The sequence below is a fragment of the Corvus cornix genome, chromosome 1, assembly GCF_000738735.6.
Source record: "Corvus cornix cornix isolate S_Up_H32 chromosome 1, ASM73873v5, whole genome shotgun sequence".
Classification (NCBI taxonomy): domain Eukaryota; kingdom Metazoa; phylum Chordata; class Aves; order Passeriformes; family Corvidae; genus Corvus; species Corvus cornix.
The window spans coordinates 117,758,802-117,777,727 of NC_046332.1; the positions used below are offsets into that span (position 1 = coordinate 117,758,802).

The following is an 18,926-nucleotide window of genomic DNA, read 5'->3' on the forward strand; positions in this document are numbered from 1 at the left end:
CTGAACACACCTGGTCCCAGAGAGTGCCCATGGCTCCTGCCCTCCATCAGGAACTTTGGGTTGGATCAACCCCAGCCAGAATGATCCCACAGCTCCTGCCCTGATGCAGGGCACAACATTTATTGGAGTCCAGATCCTGGGAGAGCCATTCCCCAACATCTCCGGGGTCACCACCCCCTCCAAATGAGACAGCTCTGAGGTCCAGGTGCACAGCAGCGGTTTCCCCACTTTCAGACCAGGGCAGGTCTGAAAGAGCTTTGCAGCCCAGCCAGGCTGTGGGACTGGCAAGTGCTGGCTGCCCTCACAGCCTGGGCACAAGGACATTCTGGCAGAAATGGCTGATCTGCTTCATCTCATGAGTGACACCGGGAACATGCCGGAGCCTTTGTGGGGTCTCACAGGTGACACAGGGTCAGACCATCCCACTCCTGGCATTGCTGTGAGAGCTGGACTGTGGAGCCTCCAGAAAGGGCTCCCTAATCACCACAACCAAAACACTCTGGTGCAGCCTGGATGAGGCAGAGTTGTACTAGCCAGACCCCAGGAAACCCCTGAGCTCAGCAGGGACCAAAAAGTGCCCAGGCCCCCATTCCTCAGAGTGGTGGGTAAGAGAGGAACACAGCTGACAGCAGGGAATGCAGAGAGGAGAATCAAGCATTTGTCACAGAATCCCAGGATCCCTGAGGCTGGAAAAGCCCTCCCAGCCCAGCCAGGCCCAGCTGTGCCCAATGCCCACCTTGTCCCCAGCCCAGAGCACTGAGTGCCACCTCCAGCCCTTCCTGGGACACCTCCAGGGATGGGCACTCCAAACCTCCCTGGGCAGCCCCTGCCAAGGCCTGAGCTCCCTTTCCATGGGGAAATTCCTGCTGCTGTCCACCCTGAGCCTCCCCTGGCCCAGCCTGAGGCCGTTCCCTCTCCTCCTGTCCCTGTTCCCTGGCAGCAGAGCCCAACATGGCTCTCAGTGCTCTGGGCTGGTGACAAGGTGGGGATTGGACACAGGCTGGACTCGATGATCTGGGAGGTCTTTTCCAACCTCAGTGATTCTGGGATTCAGCCTGTGTTCCAGACACACGGGTTGTCCTCGCTGGTCCTCCAGCGATGCTGAGTGCTCACCTTTCACACCTGCACCGCTGCTCAGGGCCACCTGGGCAGGGTGCCACTGACCTCAGGTAGAATAAGGTGTTACTGACTCAATTGCTACATCCACATGAGGGGAACAAGGAAAATCCTGCAAAGCTCTTTGGGTGTTGAAGGATGAATCAAATATCCAGCAACACAACTGGTGGTTTATCAGCCAGCACATGGACAGAGAAGGATCTTGAGGTGCAACGTGCTTCAGGCTGAGTGCTGCTCCACAGTGCCGTGCTCTTGCACAGACAGAAAGCATCCCAGTGGGATGTGGTGGGTGTAGGAGACCATTGTCCCTTTAAACACCCCTCTAAAGGCTGGAATTGCATTTGGGAGTCATGGTTTAAGGGCAATGTTTCCCTCAAGCACAGGACAATAAAGCCTTTCCCAAGCTCTCAGAACACTTCAGCAGGGACACATCTTCAGCAGCAAGAGGTGCCAGGGTCCCTGATCAATGAGGACAGGAGGACATACCCCCTCTGTGCCATGGTGAGCAGTGCGTTGCCCATCCAGCTGTGGTTGGTGTGCCATGCTCCAGTCCGGCAGCCAACAAGGTGTTCATGGTCTGGACACTGTTAGAAAGCTGAAGGAACAGGCAGAAACGAAGCTGTAGGACAGCAAACACAACCAGCTGTAGCAGGTGGCAGTGAGTCAGCAGAGCCTTGATGCTTCTCAGCTGATGCTGCCCAGTCTCTGCCAATGAGGGAAATTCAGGGGAAGCAGCTCCAGGAGAAACCAGCAACAGTGAAGATGCTGATGACCCAAGCCCACATTTCCAGAAATCACACCACCTTCAGCTTCTCTTGAACCCCTGGGGCAAACCGGTTCCTCCAGGCCAGAAAGTGCTGCAGCCTTTGGTGCTGCTTTCCAGACCCCATCCCACATCCCCCTTCCCCAGCTCAGCACCTGCGGCCCCAGCCGGGGCAGGGACACTCCCCTGTGGGGCAGAGGAGGCGGATGACACGCTCCCGGATCTGCCTGGTCCTCACCCCGTACACAATAGGGTTGAGCATGGGTGGGACCACAACATAGAGGTTGGCCAGAAGGATATGGATGTGACTCGGGATTTGGTGGCCAAAGCGGTGTGTGAGAAAGGAGAAGAAGGCAGGCACGTAGAACATGAGGATCACGCAGAGGTGGGAGCCACAGGTGCTGAGGGTTTTGAGACGAGCCTCTGGGGATGGGAGCCGAAACACTGCCCTGAGGATGAGCACGTAAGAGACGGCGATGAGAACAACGTCCAGCCCCGACGAGAGCAGCGCCGTGGTCAGCCCGTACCAGACGTTGGCCCGGATGTCGGCGCAGGCCAGGCGGGCGATGCCCATGTGCTCGCAGTAGGTGTGGGGCATCACATTGTGCCCGCAGTACGGCAGCCGCTTCAGGAGGAAGATGGGGGGGAACATGATGCAGAACCCACGGGCGACGGCGGTGACGGCAATTTTGCCGATCACCGCGGGGGTCAAGATGGACGCGTAGCGCAGCGGGTCACACACGGCCACGTACCGGTCGAAGGCCATGGCCAGCAGCACAGAGGATTCCACGATGAAGCTGAAATGGGTGAAGAACATCTGTGTGATGCAGGCATCGAAGGAAATCTCCCTGGCGCTGAACCAGAAGATTGCCAGCATTTTGGGCACCGTCGTGGTGGACAGCAGGAGGTCAGAGAGAGCCAGCATGGCGAGAAAGAGGTACATGGGCTCGTGCAGGCTCCGGTCCGTGGTGATGACGAAGAGAAGGACCAGGTTGCTGAACACTGCGGTGAGATACATCAGGCAGAAGGGGACGGAGATCCAGATGTGGGACTCCTCCATGCCTGGGATGCCTGTCAGGACAAAGGTGATGGGGTCGAAGCTGCTTTCGTTGAGCTCATACATGGTGTTTCCGTGCTCAGGGTCAGCCTGGCTCAGCTCTGTGCAAGAAAGAGGAGGGATAAACAACACCCGTGAACCTGGATTTGCCCATGACCCCTGACAGATGCTGCAAATCAGGACACAAGTCACAAGGCACCTGCCTTCCACCCTAAGGGGTTCCCTCGCTCTGTTTTGTACAAAGGACCCTGTTTGTTCTGTCAGTCCTACAAAGTGTCTGCAAGGAAAACATCTCTGTCCCCCCCTTGCCACTGCAAAACAGGTCAGGCCTTTTTCTAGCTCTGCTTTATTCACTGTCACAGAAACCTTGTAAAAGTCACCCTCGGCCTTGTCGCAGTCAGTGGCTCCATCTGTGAGCACACACAGAGCTGTGTCTGTGCTGGGACTCCAGGTTCCTCCAGGGCAGTGAAATGACAGAATTTCTCACCCTGCTCAGACCAGGGACACAGAGTTCCTTGTAAAACCCCCAAAACAGGAATAAATCCTGGCCCAGTATCAATGTTGGGCAGTGTCTGGGATGTGATCAAATGCAGAGTTCTCCACTGATGCTCAGCCCCTGGCACCATTCCAGCCTCTCAGTTTCCAGAGCTCAGTTTTCCCAGTCCCCGAAGTGCTGGGGCAGCCTGAGCTGGGAGCACCATCCCCAAGCTGGAAGAGCACCGTCCCATGACTGATCAGCCTGAGGGTGTTTTTGAAGATTTGAATAATGCAAAGCTGCAAGTCCTCCACGAAAGCTTTGCCACGAGAAGGACTTTGGGAAGAAGGAGGACCACAGGACTGCTGGGTTGATGTGCTTCCCCCCATCTTACCCCCAGCCCCCATTCCCTGTGTAAACTCCATCATACATTAGAAAATCCCCAGGCCAGGGTTGGGATAGAGGAAAAGCAGTTGGATTTGGACCAAAGATAAACCTTCCCTCCTTGCAGCCCGATTTACTTTCATTGCAAACAGCAGGTACCCAAGTCAGACGTGTTTGCATTTCTAAGCGCTTCCATTAAGGATTCTCGGCATCCCTGAATCAAAAGTCCACTGAAAACATGGCTCAGTACAGAAAAGACCTTCAGCTCATCACAAATATTTATCCAGTCGCCTCTTCCACTTGCAAACCCACGTCACCCAGTTGAATCAAGGCAGTCTGGGTCTAGAGCAGGGGATTAAATCTGCCTGGGAGCGTTCCCAGGCTCCAACGGCAGCCGGTGTTACTGTGTGGGGGCTACAAAGCAGTTCAGCAAGACTTTCCTCCTCCGCTTCCCAGCAATATGGAAATCTATTCCTCTCACACGCCACTTTCCTTCCCTTCAGTCTTTTCAAACAGAATCCCTGCCCCAAACCCCAGCGTTTGATGTAAAATGACTCACCAAGGGCCAGCCCCGAAGTGGGAAGAGGAACCACAGCCCCGAGCGATGCAGAGCTCGGGGGAGCCCAAAGCCCCAAGCGCTGCCAGGGCTGAGGATATAGATCCTTCCCTCTCCCGGACCTCAGAGGAAGCATCAGCCCCTGGTCCTGGGGAGGTTTAAACTGCCGGTGCATTAACCATTAACAGCAGTTAACACTCCCGGGTGAGGCATTTCCTGCTTTTCCAGCATTTGCATTGAAAGTGATTTTCCTCTCTGCTTGCCGGGCACCGGACACTGGGCCGGGCTGGTGAGGATCTGAGCAGGAGATGGGCACAGCCTGAGCGCTCCCGGCATCCAGAGCATCGCGGATGTCTGAGAGTGTTTTATCTGCAGCAGGTGAAAATGGTCTCATTCCACTGCTGAAACCTCCCTGGACAGTCCCCTCATGCTGCCAGGGGACCCTCTGCCACCCAACCCCAGCCCATGGGCAGTGATCTACCAACATGATTATAATTATCATGAAGATCATTGATCAAATCAACGATCTACAAAATCATGATTAGGAAGAAATCCTTCCCTGTGAGGGTGGGCAGGCCCTGGCACAGGGTGCCCAGAGCAGCTGGGGCTGCCCCTGGATCCCTGGCAGTGCCCAAGGCCAGGCTGGACATTGGGGCTTGGAGAAGCCTGGGACAGTGGAGGTGTCCCTGCCCATGGCAGGGGTGGCACTGGATGGGCTTTGAGGTCCCTTGCATCCCAAACCAGTCTGGGATTCCATGATTCTGTGATTTTGTGATCTCTAAGATCATCAAGTCCAAAAAGTATTGTCAGAAAAGTCAATACTGAGCAATGTCCTGCCCCACCCAGCGACCTGGTCCCAACCCCTCCTTTCCCATCCCTCCTTTACCCTGGGACACATCTCCCTCCTCCCCCAAAGACACGGCTCCTGGGGTGCAGGAGTGGGAGGTTCTGGTCTTGCAGAAGGATCCTGGATCCAGGAAAGGCACCAACTCTGACAAGGCACTGTCACGCCTGCAGCAGCTGTGGAAATGTCCAACAGGAGCCATGCAATTAGAAATATTGGTGTTGTCTCTCCTCTGATGCCTCATGCATCTCAAAACGTAGCATTTGGATTGGCTTCCCCTTTCTTTGGCTCCGGGAAGGGATTTGAATGATGCTCTGAGCTCTCCGAGGCAGGAGCTGGGCTCCCTCCAGGGTGGACTGTGGCTCCTTCTGCAGCAGAGCCGATGCCCATCCCCGCTGCCAGCACTGAGCCTTCGTGTCCTGGCAGAGAAGGAGCTGCACGGGAAACACTTCAGCTGAAGGTTGGACTCAATGACTTCGCAGGTTTTTCCCAAGCTTAGTGATTCTGTCATTCTGTGGAACAGAGGATGTGTTGCTGCTGTGCCTCAAACACAGGGCTTGCACGAGGAGCTCCAGGTTTCCTTCCTGCCACAGACTCTTCCCACCTCGGGCTGGTTTCCAGCTGCCTCCCTGCACCCCATGCCATGGACACCCCAGAGCGGGCCCCCAGAGACTCCCTGCACATCCCAGCCCACACCAGCACCAGTACTGGGACACTTCAGGGGGCAAGAGCCTTCAAGGGGTGCAGCAGGAACCTGGATCCAGCATCCCAGGGGCCGGGCAGAGCCCGGGAGCAAGGATGGGCAGAAGTCCCAGAAGTAGAGGGTGTCAGTGGGAGGAGTGAGATGTGGGGGATGTCCCTGCTGTCCCTGGAGCACACACAGGGGACTCTCTAGGGTTGGCATGAGGAAGAGGAGCTCTGAGAGCCCATTGGGAAGCTCCTGCCTGTGCAGGAGAGATGAGACATGGACAGCACCACTCGTATATGAGTGGAGAGGTGCTGAGACTTTAGGAGAGTGACTCTAGAGGTCCTTGTGAGGCAAGAAATGGTCCTGCAGCCAGGCAGCTCTGCAGGGCTCATGGTGGCATCACCCAGGGATTGTGGTATCGTCACCCGGGGCTCATGGTGGCATCACCAGCGTGGGGGGAGGCAGGTGACAGCCTTCAGCCAGGGGCCAGACCCTGCAGGCACTGGGCAGCCAGTGTTGGGGGTGCTGGGAGGGTCCGGCTGGATGCTGTGGAGGAGGAGCAAGGAGGGGGGAACCTGCAGCCTGACACAGTGGGACACAGAGCCCATCTGTCCTCCAAGACCTGAAGGGGGTCCATGGTGTGTCCTGAGGCAGCCCCTCACTGAGCCCCCACTGTCCCCTCAGGGAAAGGGGCATTTGCATCACGGCTGGAGTGGGATCTGGCCTCAGAAAAGCTACAAGGACAAGGACCCAGCGTGTCCAAGGCCAGGCTGGACGGGGCTGGGCGCAGCCTGTCCCAGTGGAAGGTGGAACAAGATGAGTGTAATGCCCCTCCCGACCCAAACCCTTCTGTGATTCACTCTGCCCATGCCAGTGCAAAGAGCCACTGAGCTGCTCATGCCCCGGAGCCGGGGTGACAGGAGGGACACGGACAGAGCGATAGCGAGGATGGCACAGCCACGCTCCCTGCCCCATGCTCCTCACCTGCTGCTTTCCCAGGCTGCGCTCCACAGCTCCCACCACAGCCTGGGCACTCACAGCTGCTCCACTATTGTTCCTAAGGACATTTTCATCGTTTCTATTTACTCGTAGACCCTGTTCCTCCCGGCGCCTGCAGCGTGCAAAGAGGGACTGCCCTCCTCCTTCCTCGGTGTGCCCGAGCACAGAAAGCTGCTCTGCTCTGCTCTGCTCTGGATGTGTCCCTCTGCAGGGGCTCAGCCAGGCCGGGCAGACTCTGAGCTGATGCTCTGTGCTGATGATACCCCTCATTTTGGGGTTTCTCTTCCCCCACGTGGTGAGCCAAGCACCTGCGTAGAGACGTGCAGCTTCCCTGAGTGGGCACAGCTTCCCTGGGCAGGTGTCCCAGTGTGTGAGGGAGTGTGACACCGGCTCTGAGTGGAAGCAGAAGGTTCTCCTGCACTGGGAGTACTGGGGATGATGGTTCTTGGTGTGGATGTGTTGGTGGCTCTTCAAGGAGGGGTGTGAGTGAAGACCTCCCCAAAATGAGTCCACACAGGCCACAGGGGATCCAGAGGGATCCCAGTGCATGCCCAGAGCGGCAGGGCCGGGGCTGAGGGGCCTGGGGAAGGTGCTGGTGCATGGCAAGGGTGGGAGATGGGGTGATGGTGCTTCAGAGGGGTCCCCAGCAGCTCCCCCCAGAGCCGCACCGGGCTCTGGGCAGGGCCCACAGAGCTGAGCCCTCCACCATCAAATCCCCCCCTGCTGGGGCCTGGTTCACATCAGCTGCGATGGAACCCCGGGGTCCTGCTGGTACTGGGAGCTTGGGAACCCCCAGCAGACCCCACTGCACACCCAGTCTCACAGTCCCCTCCTGCACCCATCTCCAGCCCCTGTGAGTGCTGCAGGGAGGAGCTCAGAGACCCCACAGAGAGGAGGACCCGGCTGAGCAGAGCTCCAGAGTAAGAGGGTTCCCACAGGAATGGTGTCAGAGCAGATTCCGGCAAGAAAGAGCAGCAACAGCATCCCCAAAAGCCTCCTTTGGGGCTCAGCCCATGGCCTCTGTGCCAGATTTTGTCCTTCTCCACTTCACCCTCAAAGCAGAACTCTAAATCTTCCCCAAGAGTTTAGAGACCAGCAGGGCTCCACTGCACACCAACCTCGCTGGGTTATTTGCTTTCCTTCTGCTTCTCTCAGAGATTTAGGGGTGCCTCACACCAGACATGGGCTCAAGGTCTGCCCTGCCTCCAGCACTGGGGCCACAGCCAGCTCTGCCACCTCAGGGGGCAAAACTGGGTTCCCCCCTCAGGTCTTCTCCAGACACACAGTATGGGTTTGCGTTTGTCTCCTCACCTGCAAAACCTGGAGACAGATTCAGCCTTGAAGTGTTTTCTCCCAGGAAGAAAAGCATGGGGAGCGCAGGGATGCAGAACAGGATGTCACAGCCCGTAATAGCTCTGTGGTGAACACCACACATCCCGAGGTCCAGAGAGCAGGGATGCTGGAAGCGGCACCACGGATGTTCAAGAGCTGCTGTTTCTGCTCCTGCAGCGTCTTCCCTGGGAGGAGTGTCACCTGCACAGCCAAGGGGTGTCATCCTCCTCTTTTGCATCAGGGCCAGGCTGGGTGTGCTCTGGGGACCTCTGCAGATCATGGAATCATGGAATTGTTGAGGTTGGAAGAGCCCTCAGGGACCACCGAGTCACGCAATTCCCCCAGCACCGCCAAGGGCACCACCAACCCATGTCCCCAAGTGCCACATCCACAGAGCTTTTAAATCCTTCCAGGGATGGGGAATGCATCAGTGTGCCGGTTTGGCCAAATTTAGAAATATATCCTCTGAGAGAAGGCAGGTCACCACCCTCCCCCCACCAGGTTCGGGGAAAAAGAAATTTTCCTCAAAGGAAAGTGAAAGAGATAAAAACTATCATGAAGTCACCCCGAGACAATCAGTTTTCCCAATATCCAGCCCAGACCTCCCTTGGGACGCCTTGCCTCAGTTTCCCCAGCAGTGCAGGGCTGCCCAAAGCCTGCACTGCTCCCCCACTCTCCTTCCCACCTGAGCAGGCAGCACCTGGGAAAGCCTGAGGGTACAGATGGGATGCTCCCAGCTCCCAGTTTAACACCCCTGAAATCCCCCCGCTTCACAGCATTTCAGGAGAGGAACGTGGCATCGGTGGGGGTGACAGAGATGGGCCGTGGCTGCTGGTAAAATAATGAATTTACTGAGTAACTAAATAATCACATAACTAAGTAATTAAATAATGAATTTGCAGAATAACTAAATAAATAAATAAGTCACTGAGCAATTAAATAATGAATTTACTCAGTAACTAAATAATTAAATGACTACACAAGTCAATAACTAAATTGCTAAATAAATAAATAAATAGATAGATAACCAAGTGCCTTATGCAGAAGCAGCAGGCAATCAATTATCTAGCTAATTAATTATTTCAATTAACTGCCCTCTCTGCCCTGAGCCTCAGGGCAGCAATGTGAGGGCTACGGGAACAGCACAGGCAACAGGACCCCCAAAACGGATGCAGGGGGTGGGCAGAGATTCACCTGAGCAATGGCTGCACCAGCCACAGGAGCTGCTGCCCCACCACCTGAGCCTCCCCGGAATCCCAGGGTCACTGAGGGTGGAAAAGACCTTCAAGGTCAAGTCCAACCTTTGGCCAGTCGCCCCCCCCCAAGACCATCGAGTCCAGCTGCTCCCCCAGCACTGCCAGGGCCCCCACGGACCATGTCCCCAGGTGTCACACACAGAAAGGTGTGTACGTGTGGTGACAGCACGGGGAGGGGGATGGGAAGGTCTACTGGTCCAGCCACAGCAAGGTGAGGAATTGCCATGGGAAAGCCCCTGGCTGGGGAAAGGCCGACTCAGCACAGGCTGACCCCCCCCCAGCAAATATTGTCACCAAAAATGGCAGAGAATTACATGGAATGCCACAGAATTACACATAATTACACACGATTACATGTAATTACTCTCCCAACTCGTGCTGCAGTGACAGCTGTCCTGGTCTGCCTGGCACAGGGACGGGCAGCAGCTTCCCAGAGCTCAGAAAAACAGCAATTCCACCATGGAAACCCCCCCGGCTCCGGGCTGTCACAGTGGGCAGGTGGGAGCTCCTGCCTGGCACAGGGACTCTCCAGGTGGGCAGGTGGGATAAGGCTGCCAGTGATGGACCAGAGCATTGGACCAGAGAAGTGGGGTGAACATGGGGTCAGCTCTGCTCTGCCCCATCACAAGAAGTCCCCTGGGTGGCTGGGGCTGGCGCAGGAATGCGGCTCAGACAGGGACAGAGACCCTCAGACAGGGAACAGTCAGACACTGGAGCTGACCGAGGGACAGGTGGGAGAGGGACAACAAACCTGTGCTCGGGTTCCTGGGCAGGGGCTGGCACATCCCAAGAAGCCCAATGGCACCCACAGGTCCCCCCGCTGGTTTTGCCTGTGCCTCTCTCTGATGAGGGAATTTTCCAAGCACATCCTCATTTTGGATGAGGGCAAGTCCTTACCTGCCCTGCTCCTTGGAGGGGCACAGTAACCCTGGCAGCATCCTCCAAGCCGTGGTGGCCACGGCGCCCACACTGGTGACACCAGAGCTGTCGCCTTCAGTAGTGTGCCTCTTCCAAAGCCGTGGATCTCTTCACAACAGGCAGCATTTGCCTGGATGTTTGGCAGCAGCTCCTCTTCATGGGTTTATATCCGATGCCTCCGGTCCCCAGTGTGACCCCTGCTCCTCCTCCTCCTCCTCTTCTGTCCCCCTGCCTGTCCCTGAGGGTCCCAGGGTCATCCCTGCCCCATTCAGGAACCAAAGGCTCACTTCTCTCGCAGGTTGTGCCAGAATATCCATCGCTCCGTGTCTGATCCCACAGGGGCACTGGGGCAGCGTTGGTCCCTCCACTCCTGGAGCTGAAACATCCCCACAGGGCTGGAGATGGAGAAAGACAGCCTCGTCAAATTCTGGGGAAGTTATGGAGAAAAAAGGGAGTGAGGGAGACTCCGACGGCCCACGGGGCCATGACGTGGTGTGGGACAGGGCTGGAAAGCGACAGCTCAGGCTGGGGGACTCGGATTTCCAGCCAGGAAGCAGCTCCAGGCAGGAGCCCGGCACATTTGTCACTGTCACAGTCTGGGAATCAAGTGCCTGGAGCTGGGCTTGGGACCAGGTCTCCATGGGACCCTGCCCCTCTGTGTACATACAGGTTCAGGTGCTGCCCTCCAGGGTCCACCCAGTGGACAATGGGTCTGGAAACACCCTTAGCTGGAGCCAGCGTGCTCCATCCCATGGTCTGATAATGAGGGAGAAGCTCTCAGGGACCTCAGCAGGCCCTTTCCCATCCTGAAGGGCTGAGTCCCTGCCAGATGGAGCAGGATATTGTGGTATGATGGAAAAACCCCTTGAGGACCTGACCCTGTTGCACCGTCTTGAGCAATATCTGAGGGATGCTTGATGTTGTCCTAGGAGATGACGGACTTTGCCCCCAAAAGATGATGAATATTGTCCCCTGTCTGCCTCAGGAAGCATTTAGCAATTCCCTTTATGGGACCTGGAGTGCTCTAATCACAGAGTCACAGAATGATTTGGGTTGGGAGGGACCCAAAGCTCATCCAGTCCCTTCCACTGAGCAGGGTGCTCCATGCCTGTTCAAGCCCAAATTTTATTCACGGGAGTTATTAGACTTTCACTTTTGCAGAATATTGAATTGTTTGGGTCCTGAAGGGTGACTCTGGATGAGCTGCAGGAGTACAGGGGGATGAGGAGGAGCTTCACTCTGAAGCGAGGGGTGACACCAGCACTGCCAGAAGGGATGACCACGGGTTTAGGAGCCAAAGCGTGGGACGGAGTATCCTGAAGTGGCTGTTGAACACAGACTAGAGCATCACTCACCAGAGGGGCAGGAAGGGAGCGAACCGGGGCTGTGTGCGTCAGCAGCACGGTGCTGGGGCCGGGGACTGGGATGAGGTGGCAGCAGTGGCCTTCAGTGAGAGCACGGGGGAAGGACTCCCAGGAACTCAACAAAGGAGCGGTGGCCACGAGGATGCTGATACCAAGAAAGCCGCAGAGCGAGGCGGGAGCTGCCGCGCTGTGCCAGCAGCACAGCACGTCCCCGCGGCTGCAGATCCACGGATTAAATTGAGTTTGCAAATTAAATTCCTCAAGAAATAATGAAATATGCACAGGCTGGTGCTCCAACGTGGAGATTTCAGTGAGAACCCACAGCAGCAGCCACCCAGCCAGGAGGGACAGGGGGGCACCAGCAGGAATGGGGCTGGGGGTGCTCAGTGGCTCAAGAGAGCAGCAGCTCAGGAGCTCAGAACTGGAAACACAGCCTGGGTTTGGCCACCAGGAATCACAGAATCATTAAGATTGGAAAAGACCTCCCAGATCATCCAGTCCAACCTGTGCCCCATCCCCACCTTGTCCCCAGCCCAGAGCACTGAGTGCCACCTCCAGCCCTTCCTGGGACACCTCCAGGGATGGGCACTCCAGACCTCCCTGGACAGCCCCTGCCAAGGCCTGACCACCCTCTCAGTAAATAATTCTTTTCTAATACCTATTTTTTCCTAATATCTAATGTTTCCTAACACCTATTTTTTCCCAGAGCTGCTGCAGGGAAGCCACCCATGGAGAGTTGGGTTCTCAGTCCTGGAAGAAAGAATCCTCACTGGCAGGACAGAGATGCACCAGGATGTGGAGCTGGAAGGGGATGGCCAAGGCAGCTCCAACTTAGATGGCCAAAGGAGGGCGGGCAGAGGGGAGCCACCACAGCCAAACTGGGGCTGAGAGGAAAACATTGCTGCAGGTGCTTCCAAGAGAGGGAAATCCATGGAATCTCAGTAGGCAGATGCCAGGCAGGCTGAAAGCTTGGGCAAGCAACCGCCTCAGGGGGTCCAAATCATCCTCAGACCCTTCCTCAAACACTTCCAGAGCAGGGGTCACCCCAGAGACCTCAGGGGACAAGGGAGGGGTCCCAGCCAGAGGGGACCCATAGGGCAAATGTAGCCTGGAAAGAGCAGATGGGTGAATCCCGGCCCTTTTGGTTTTTCCCCAGCACAGGAAGGACATGGATCTGCTGGAGCAAGTCCAGAGGAGGCCAAGGAGATGCTCCAAGGGCTGGAGCCCGTCTGCTCTGGAGCCAGGCTGGGAGATCTGAGGGTGTACAGCTGGAGAGGAGAAGGATCCAGGGAGAGCTCAGAGCCCCTTGCAGGGCCTAAAGGGGCTCCAGGAGAGCTGCAGAGGAACTGGGGACAAGGCATGGAGGGCCAGGAGCCAGGGAATGGCTTCCCAGTGCCAGAGGGCAGGGCTGGATGGGAGATTGGGCAGGAATTGTTCCCTGGGAGGGTGGGCAGGCCCTGGCACAGGGTGCCCAGAGCAGCTGGGGCTGCCCCTGGATCCCTGGCAGTGCCCAAGGCCAGGCTGGACATTGGGGCTGGGAGCAGCCTGGGACAGTGGGAGGTGTCCCTGCCCATCGCAGGGGTTTGGAATGGGATGGGTTTTAAGTTCCCTTCCAGCCCCTGAGAAATTGGAACTGGGGAGCTCCACCTTGGAATCATGAGCCCCTTAGGTCCACAAATGTCTCTGCATTTGGGAACTTTGGATTGAAAATAAAGGTGCCATGGTCAGTTCAAGGGTGGTGAATTCCCACTTCATGGCATGAGCAGGGAGAGTACGAGGAGTCCCTTCAGCAGCTGGAGCAAGTGCAGTCAGAATAACTGAGCTGCCCGACAGGAGAATTCATTCCAAAATTTACCAACCTTGAGAGAGCTGGATGGGGCTGATGAAGGGAACCCTCAGTTCACTGAATGGGGGGGTGGCAGCATTTGTTCCATGCTGGCAAGTCAGGGTTGGCTGAGGGACACAGCCAGGGCCATGGAACAGCCACCAGCTCCTGGGGCCATGGATCATGCCAGAATGGCTCTCCTGTGCCAGGCAGAAGCTCTCTGGAGCCATAGATCGTGCCAGGCTGGCTCTCCCATGCCAGGCAGAAGGTCTCCAGGGACATGGATTGTGCCAGGCTGGCTCATCTTGTGCCAGAGGATCCTCCTGCCCCCACAGCCCCAAACAACGGTTCCTGCCCTGGAGCAAAGAAGGAAAAGGACAAAGTGCCCCACTCCTGCCACTGGAAGGGGGTTGGTCCCTCAGCTCTGACACTGAAGCTTCTGTGATCTTTTGGCAGAAGGTAGAACCCAGCAACTGTGAAATGGGGGTCCCCAAGGGGACACAGATTGCTCCCCTCACCACTGCTGGACGCTGCTTCCCCAAAAAAACCCAAATCCAGCAACTCTGAGCATGTCATGAGGGCTTAGGAGGGTTTAGGAAGGGATTAAGAAGGAAAGCTTTTAACATGAGCTGTCCCTGTGCCGGTTCTGTCAGGTGCAGCAGGGACATCACCGGGAGCCACAGCTCCCAGCAGGGTTCGGGGCGAGGGGAACATAGGCTACCCCCAGCTCAGACACCCTGGTAAAATCACAGTTTGGTGTTAAAAACAGGCTTTTGGGGATAATTCACAGGAGAGGCACATTAGCCAAATAAATCTGCTTATGGGAGTGAAGGAGGAGGACTAATCACTCTGGGATGAAGGTTTGGGATAATCTCCCAAGGAGCAAATAATTGGGCATTAAGGTGTGGGGGATGTAGGCTCCAAGCAGCCTGTGGATTGGTGCTGGCCCTGGGGGCTTCCATATGGGAACCGTGGGAGAAAACACCACAACCCTCGGTGCTGCAGGGCTCCCCTGGACTGGGCCCCGGCTCCACCTGGGAATGGGCATTGAAGCTTTGGGAAGTCACAGTCACACGCTGGCCCTGCCACAGGAGGTGTCCCAGAGACACCCAGCACCACGGGGAGCCTGAGACAGCTGTCCTGGGAATGGGAGGAGAGGCAGGACAGAGAGGATGAGGATGAGTCTCAGGAACATGAGACTGCACAGAGCAGCCTGAGCACCACTCACCCGGGTCTGACAGTCAGGTAAAGGTGTCCCCACTGCTGGAGTCAGGGCTCACTCCCAGCATCCCCAACGCCACAGCCCAGAGACAAACCAGTGGCATTTGGCACCAGGAAGGGTCAGCCCAGGCCAGCCGAAGGCAGCATAAGCTGAGGGCACAGAAGCTGCCACAGGCCAGGGCACAGCCCTGCCACAGAAATCATTAATGTGGTTTTCAGAAGGCCCATGCTCCCAAATGCACCACTGCTGACAGATGGTGCAGCTGGAACACTGGAGGGCACATCCTGCAGCAGGACCCAACAACCCTCCTGGGACCCACTGCGATGCCATCCCAGCACTCAGGTCACCCAGGTGCAAGACACTCCTGCTGTCCACAGCTCCACCCCTATCCCGGACCGTCTGGGCTCGGGAAGGAGCTGGTTGCAGAGCTTGTCCTTCTTGTAGTCCTCTGCTGCGGGACACAGCCAGGGCTGGTGGCACCACCTCAGTCTGGGGGGTTTCAATGCTGGGATGGTTCACAGGGTGCAGTGCTGGGGGATTCAGCTCCCCCGCTCAGGAGCTGGGGGTCTCACACAGGCACATGCCAGGGTCCCAAGGGAGTGGCTGATGGATGCCCCATCCCGTGTCCTGTCCCTTTTCTCCTGCACCACGTGCTCCCTGTTAAGGCCCCTGACGGGAGGAGCTTCATGCCCAAGGCAATGACATCACCCGAGGCTGAAGTCGGGAAATGCTTCTTGAGACCGTGGTGACTCTGGTTGGGCACAAGGATCCGAGTGTCCCTGTGCATCCCTTCCAATTCAGGATGTTCCACACTCCTCAGGTAACTGGGGGATGAATCCCAGTGCACTCATGGCACCTGCTGGCACTGGACAGCAGAAAGACCCTCCCGACCCACCGGACACTCTCCTGCTTGTTGTCCCTGGATACCAGGTGCCATGTCCTCCGCTGCTCCCATTTCCAGTGCAAACATGCAACAGTCCCGTGGTTCTGGCAGCACCAAGAAGGAAGGTATGGATCCCACCGAGCCCCGAAAACTCAAAGTTACTGGCAATTGTATGAATCCTCTTAACGGTGAGGTTTCTTCCAAGAGTCTGAGCATGAAGCATGGCTACAGCTCAACCCTGGAGCTCCAGCTCCAGCCCACAGCCAAAGGTGCGGGGCTCACCTGGAGCAGGTGGAGGCAGCCAGAGGTCAGGGAATCATGGAACAGTTTGGGTCGAGAGGGACCTTTACAGCTCATCCAGTTCCACCCCCCTGCATGGGCAGGGACACACACCTTCCACCAGACCAGGCTGCTCTAAGTCCCATCCAACCTGCCCTTGGACACTTGGATGTGAAGGTGACACCACGAGGGCTGGCCTCAGATGCTGCCACCACTGCTGAACCACTCGTTCCTGAGAACAACCCTCAGGGCCACACCTGCCCCTGCCAGCACCAGGTGACTTCACGTTCTGAATTATTACCAAACCCATACCTAGCACCCGCTGCAGCGGCACTGTGAGGGGAGACACAGCCCGGAACAAACCAGCACTGAACTGGGACACAGCGGGGGTGACAGAGCAGGCAGAGTGTCCCCTTCTGCCCTGTGCCGTGACCTGTGCTCCCAGCACCACACAGCTGAGCCCTCACATCACCAGCGGTCCCCGTCTGCACTGCACACAACTCACTTCAGCTCACACACAGGTAATTCCACTTTCCCAACATTTATTCCTCCCACACCTCTCCCCACAGGTGTCAGAACTTCTGGAACTGTTTCTTGGTGCCTGCAGCCTTGGTCACCTTGAGCACGTTGAAGCGCACGGTCTTGCTGAGGGGGCGGCACTCGCCCACTGTCACGATGTCCCCAATCTGCACATCCCTGCAACGACACCCGGGGTCAGGGAGCTCCTTGAGCTTCACCTGTTCCTCACAATGCCGAGCCTGGCTGCTCTTCCTGGAGAGAACTCAAGGCTCCCACAGGTGGTGCCTGGAACCTGCCCCACGGTTCAGCACGTGCCAGTGGCATTGTCAGCAGCCCCTCACCTGGGGGACTCTGCAGACCATCGTGAGTTTGGACATCATAACCTGTGAGCAGGTTCCAGGTGAGCAGGAGCTATGAACCCACCCACGTCCCGCCCCCACCAGCCTGGGTGAGTTCAGCACTACACACAAGCAGCAGGAACAGGTGTGGGGACACCCCAGGCAGCCCAGCACAGCCAGGGACACACACGCACCTGAAGCAGGGGGACAGGTGCACAGACATGTTCTTGTGGCGCTTCTCGAAGCGGTTGTACTTGCGGATGTAGTGCAGGTAATCGCGGCGGATGACGATTGTGCGCTGCATCTTCATCTTGGTCACCACACCTGGACAGGGGGACACGACAGCTGAGACACAAGGGACTGGCAGGGATCAGTGTGGCGCCTGGTAGCAACATGCACCAATTCCAGGAATTTCTCCTCTTTTACTGCCCCTTCACTGCCAGGCCACAACCTCCCCCTTTCTGTCATAAACCCAATTATGGCTCTTTTTCAAGCCCTTCTAACGCACTTCCTAACGCTCCCATCCTACCCCCGCAGCTGCCCTCCAGCACACCTGGACAGCACCTGGCCCTGTCACCTGCATCAGTAAAGCCATGTGGCAGTGTCGTCAGGCCCGTGGTGGGCTCAGCAGACCATCGTGAGATTGGCATCATTTGCGGCTCCAGGACCAAGGCAGGCTACCTCGGGGGGCTGGGCTGCCTGCCCCAGATCTCCCATGGGATTCCCTTGGGGACATTCCAGCTCACCTGAGAGTATGCGGCCTCGGATGGAGACATTCCCGGTGAAGGGACACTTTTTGTCGATGTAGGTGCCCTCAATGGCCTGCAAGGACAGGTGGATGCTAAGTGGGGAGATACAGCTCACACACCACCAGAGCCCAGAGAACACTCATACACACAGGAATCATGGAACGGCTCACCAGAAACCTCGAGTCCAGGAAGCACTGCCAAGGCCACCACTGACCCTGTCCTGAAATGCCACATCCACATCAGGACCACCATGGCCCCAGTCGCATACCCAGGCCCCCCCTCACCTCCTTGGGGGTCTTGAAGCCCAGCCCCACGTTGCGGTAGTAGCGGGGGAGCTTCTCCTTGCCGCCCTCGCCCAGCAGCACACGCTTCTTATTCTGGAAGATCGTCGGCTGCTTCTGGTAGGCACGTTCCGTCTGGGGTGGGACAGGATGGGGGGGTCAGCACGGGGTGCAGCACCGGGGGGAGACCCCAACAAAGGATCCTCAGTACCGAGAGCGAGCCCAGCCCTGTCCCGGGGCACCGAGACCCTCCCCACCTTCCCTCCACAACCCCAGGCCCCAGGACCGCACACGACTCCGGAGCACCGAGATTCCCCCCCCCCCCCGCCCCCGCTTGGACCCTCTGCCCTCCCCCAAACCCTCGGTGCACCGAGACCCCGTCCCAAGCTCCGGGCACGGCTCTGCTCCCCCACCCCAAACCTGTGGGGCACCGACATTCCGCCCCTGCCTTCGTCCTACCAACCCCGAGCCATGGGAGCCTCCCCGCAGCCAATAAAACCCCCGGGCACAGAGATTTCCACTGCCCTCAAAACCCCGGCGCGCCGAGAGCCGCCCCCTCCCCCAAAATCCCGGCGAATCGAGACCACCCATCCCTCGCCGACACTGAGATTCCGGCCCCCGATTCGCTCCACCAACCGCGGAGAACGGGTCCCTCTCCCCCTCCCACACCCAGATCCCCGAGACTTCCTCTCGCAATCCCCCTCCACACCCTTTCAGGCACCCACCGCCCCTCCCGCACGCCTCCCCCGCACCGCCTAACACCGCTGGGCCAGCATCCCCCTCTTGGGGGTCTGCCCGGCGGTGTCCCGGGGGTGTCCCGGCGGTATCCCCGGGCCCCGCGCAGCACCCACCTGCGTGTCCGCCATCTTGGCGCGCGCGGCCGGAAAGAGGCCGCGGAGCGCGCGGGGCGCGGGTTAACCCGGGGGAGGGAGCAGGGGCAGGAAGTGACGTCACGCGGCTGGCGTGACGGTGCGGGGCGGCGGCGGCGGGCTCCCGGGGCGGGAGGAGCGGGAGCGGCTCGGGAGGCCACCGAGTCTGACCTGTGCCCGATGCCCACCTTGTGCCCAGCCCAGAGCAC

At 57.8% G+C, this 18,926-nt stretch overlaps 2 protein-coding genes and 2 non-coding genes across 4 annotated transcripts; all 4 read right to left on the reverse strand.

The window, feature by feature from the left end:
• Nucleotides 1-1,026: 1,026 nt before the first annotated feature.
• LOC104698078 (olfactory receptor 52B2-like) lies at nucleotides 1,027-8,534 on the reverse strand. Its single transcript, XM_010413241.4, has 2 exons — nucleotides 8,194-8,534; nucleotides 1,027-3,037 (listed from the first exon to the last, which is right to left on the reverse strand). The coding sequence occupies exons 1-2, from the start codon at nucleotides 8,492-8,494 to the stop codon at nucleotides 2,028-2,030; spliced, it is 1,311 nt and encodes a 436-aa protein (XP_010411543.4). The 5' UTR covers nucleotides 8,495-8,534; the 3' UTR covers nucleotides 1,027-2,027.
• Nucleotides 8,535-16,483: 7,949 nt separating this feature from the next.
• On the reverse strand, nucleotides 16,484-18,804 carry RPS11 (ribosomal protein S11). Its single transcript, XM_039554395.1, has 5 exons — nucleotides 18,700-18,804; nucleotides 17,852-17,983; nucleotides 17,565-17,640; nucleotides 17,013-17,142; nucleotides 16,484-16,657 (listed from the first exon to the last, which is right to left on the reverse strand). Exons 1-5 carry the CDS (start codon nucleotides 18,712-18,714, stop codon nucleotides 16,534-16,536), a joined length of 477 nt encoding a protein of 158 aa, XP_039410329.1. The 5' UTR covers nucleotides 18,715-18,804; the 3' UTR covers nucleotides 16,484-16,533.
• LOC120411646 lies at nucleotides 16,776-16,865 on the reverse strand. The gene has a single exon (XR_005604103.1). It is a non-coding gene; the product is annotated as a small nucleolar RNA SNORD35 (small nucleolar RNA).
• Nucleotides 17,392-17,476, reverse strand: LOC120411647. The gene has a single exon (XR_005604104.1). It is a non-coding gene; the product is annotated as a small nucleolar RNA SNORD35 (small nucleolar RNA).
• Nucleotides 18,805-18,926: the final 122 nt, after the last annotated feature.

What these genes read in the sequence shown, in the direction of transcription:
- LOC104698078 (XM_010413241.4), bottom strand. Translation starts at nt 8,494, where the DNA reads ATGATCTGCAGAGGTCCCCAGAGCACACCCAGCCTGGCCCTGATGCAA. An exon ending in TCTGTCTCCAGGTTTTGCAG is followed by an intron (nt 3,038 to 8,193) that starts GTGAGGAGACAA and finishes TTTCTTGCACAG; the next exon opens with AGCTGAGCCAGGCTGACCCT.
- RPS11 (XM_039554395.1), bottom strand. An exon ending in GCTTCAAGACCCCCAAGGAG is followed by an intron (nt 17,641 to 17,851) that starts GTGAGGGGGGGC and finishes CTGTCCTTGCAG; the next exon opens with GCCATTGAGGGCACCTACAT. An exon ending in CACCTGTCCCCCTGCTTCAG is followed by an intron (nt 16,658 to 17,012) that starts GTGCGTGTGTGT and finishes GTGTCGTTGCAG; the next exon opens with GGATGTGCAGATTGGGGACA.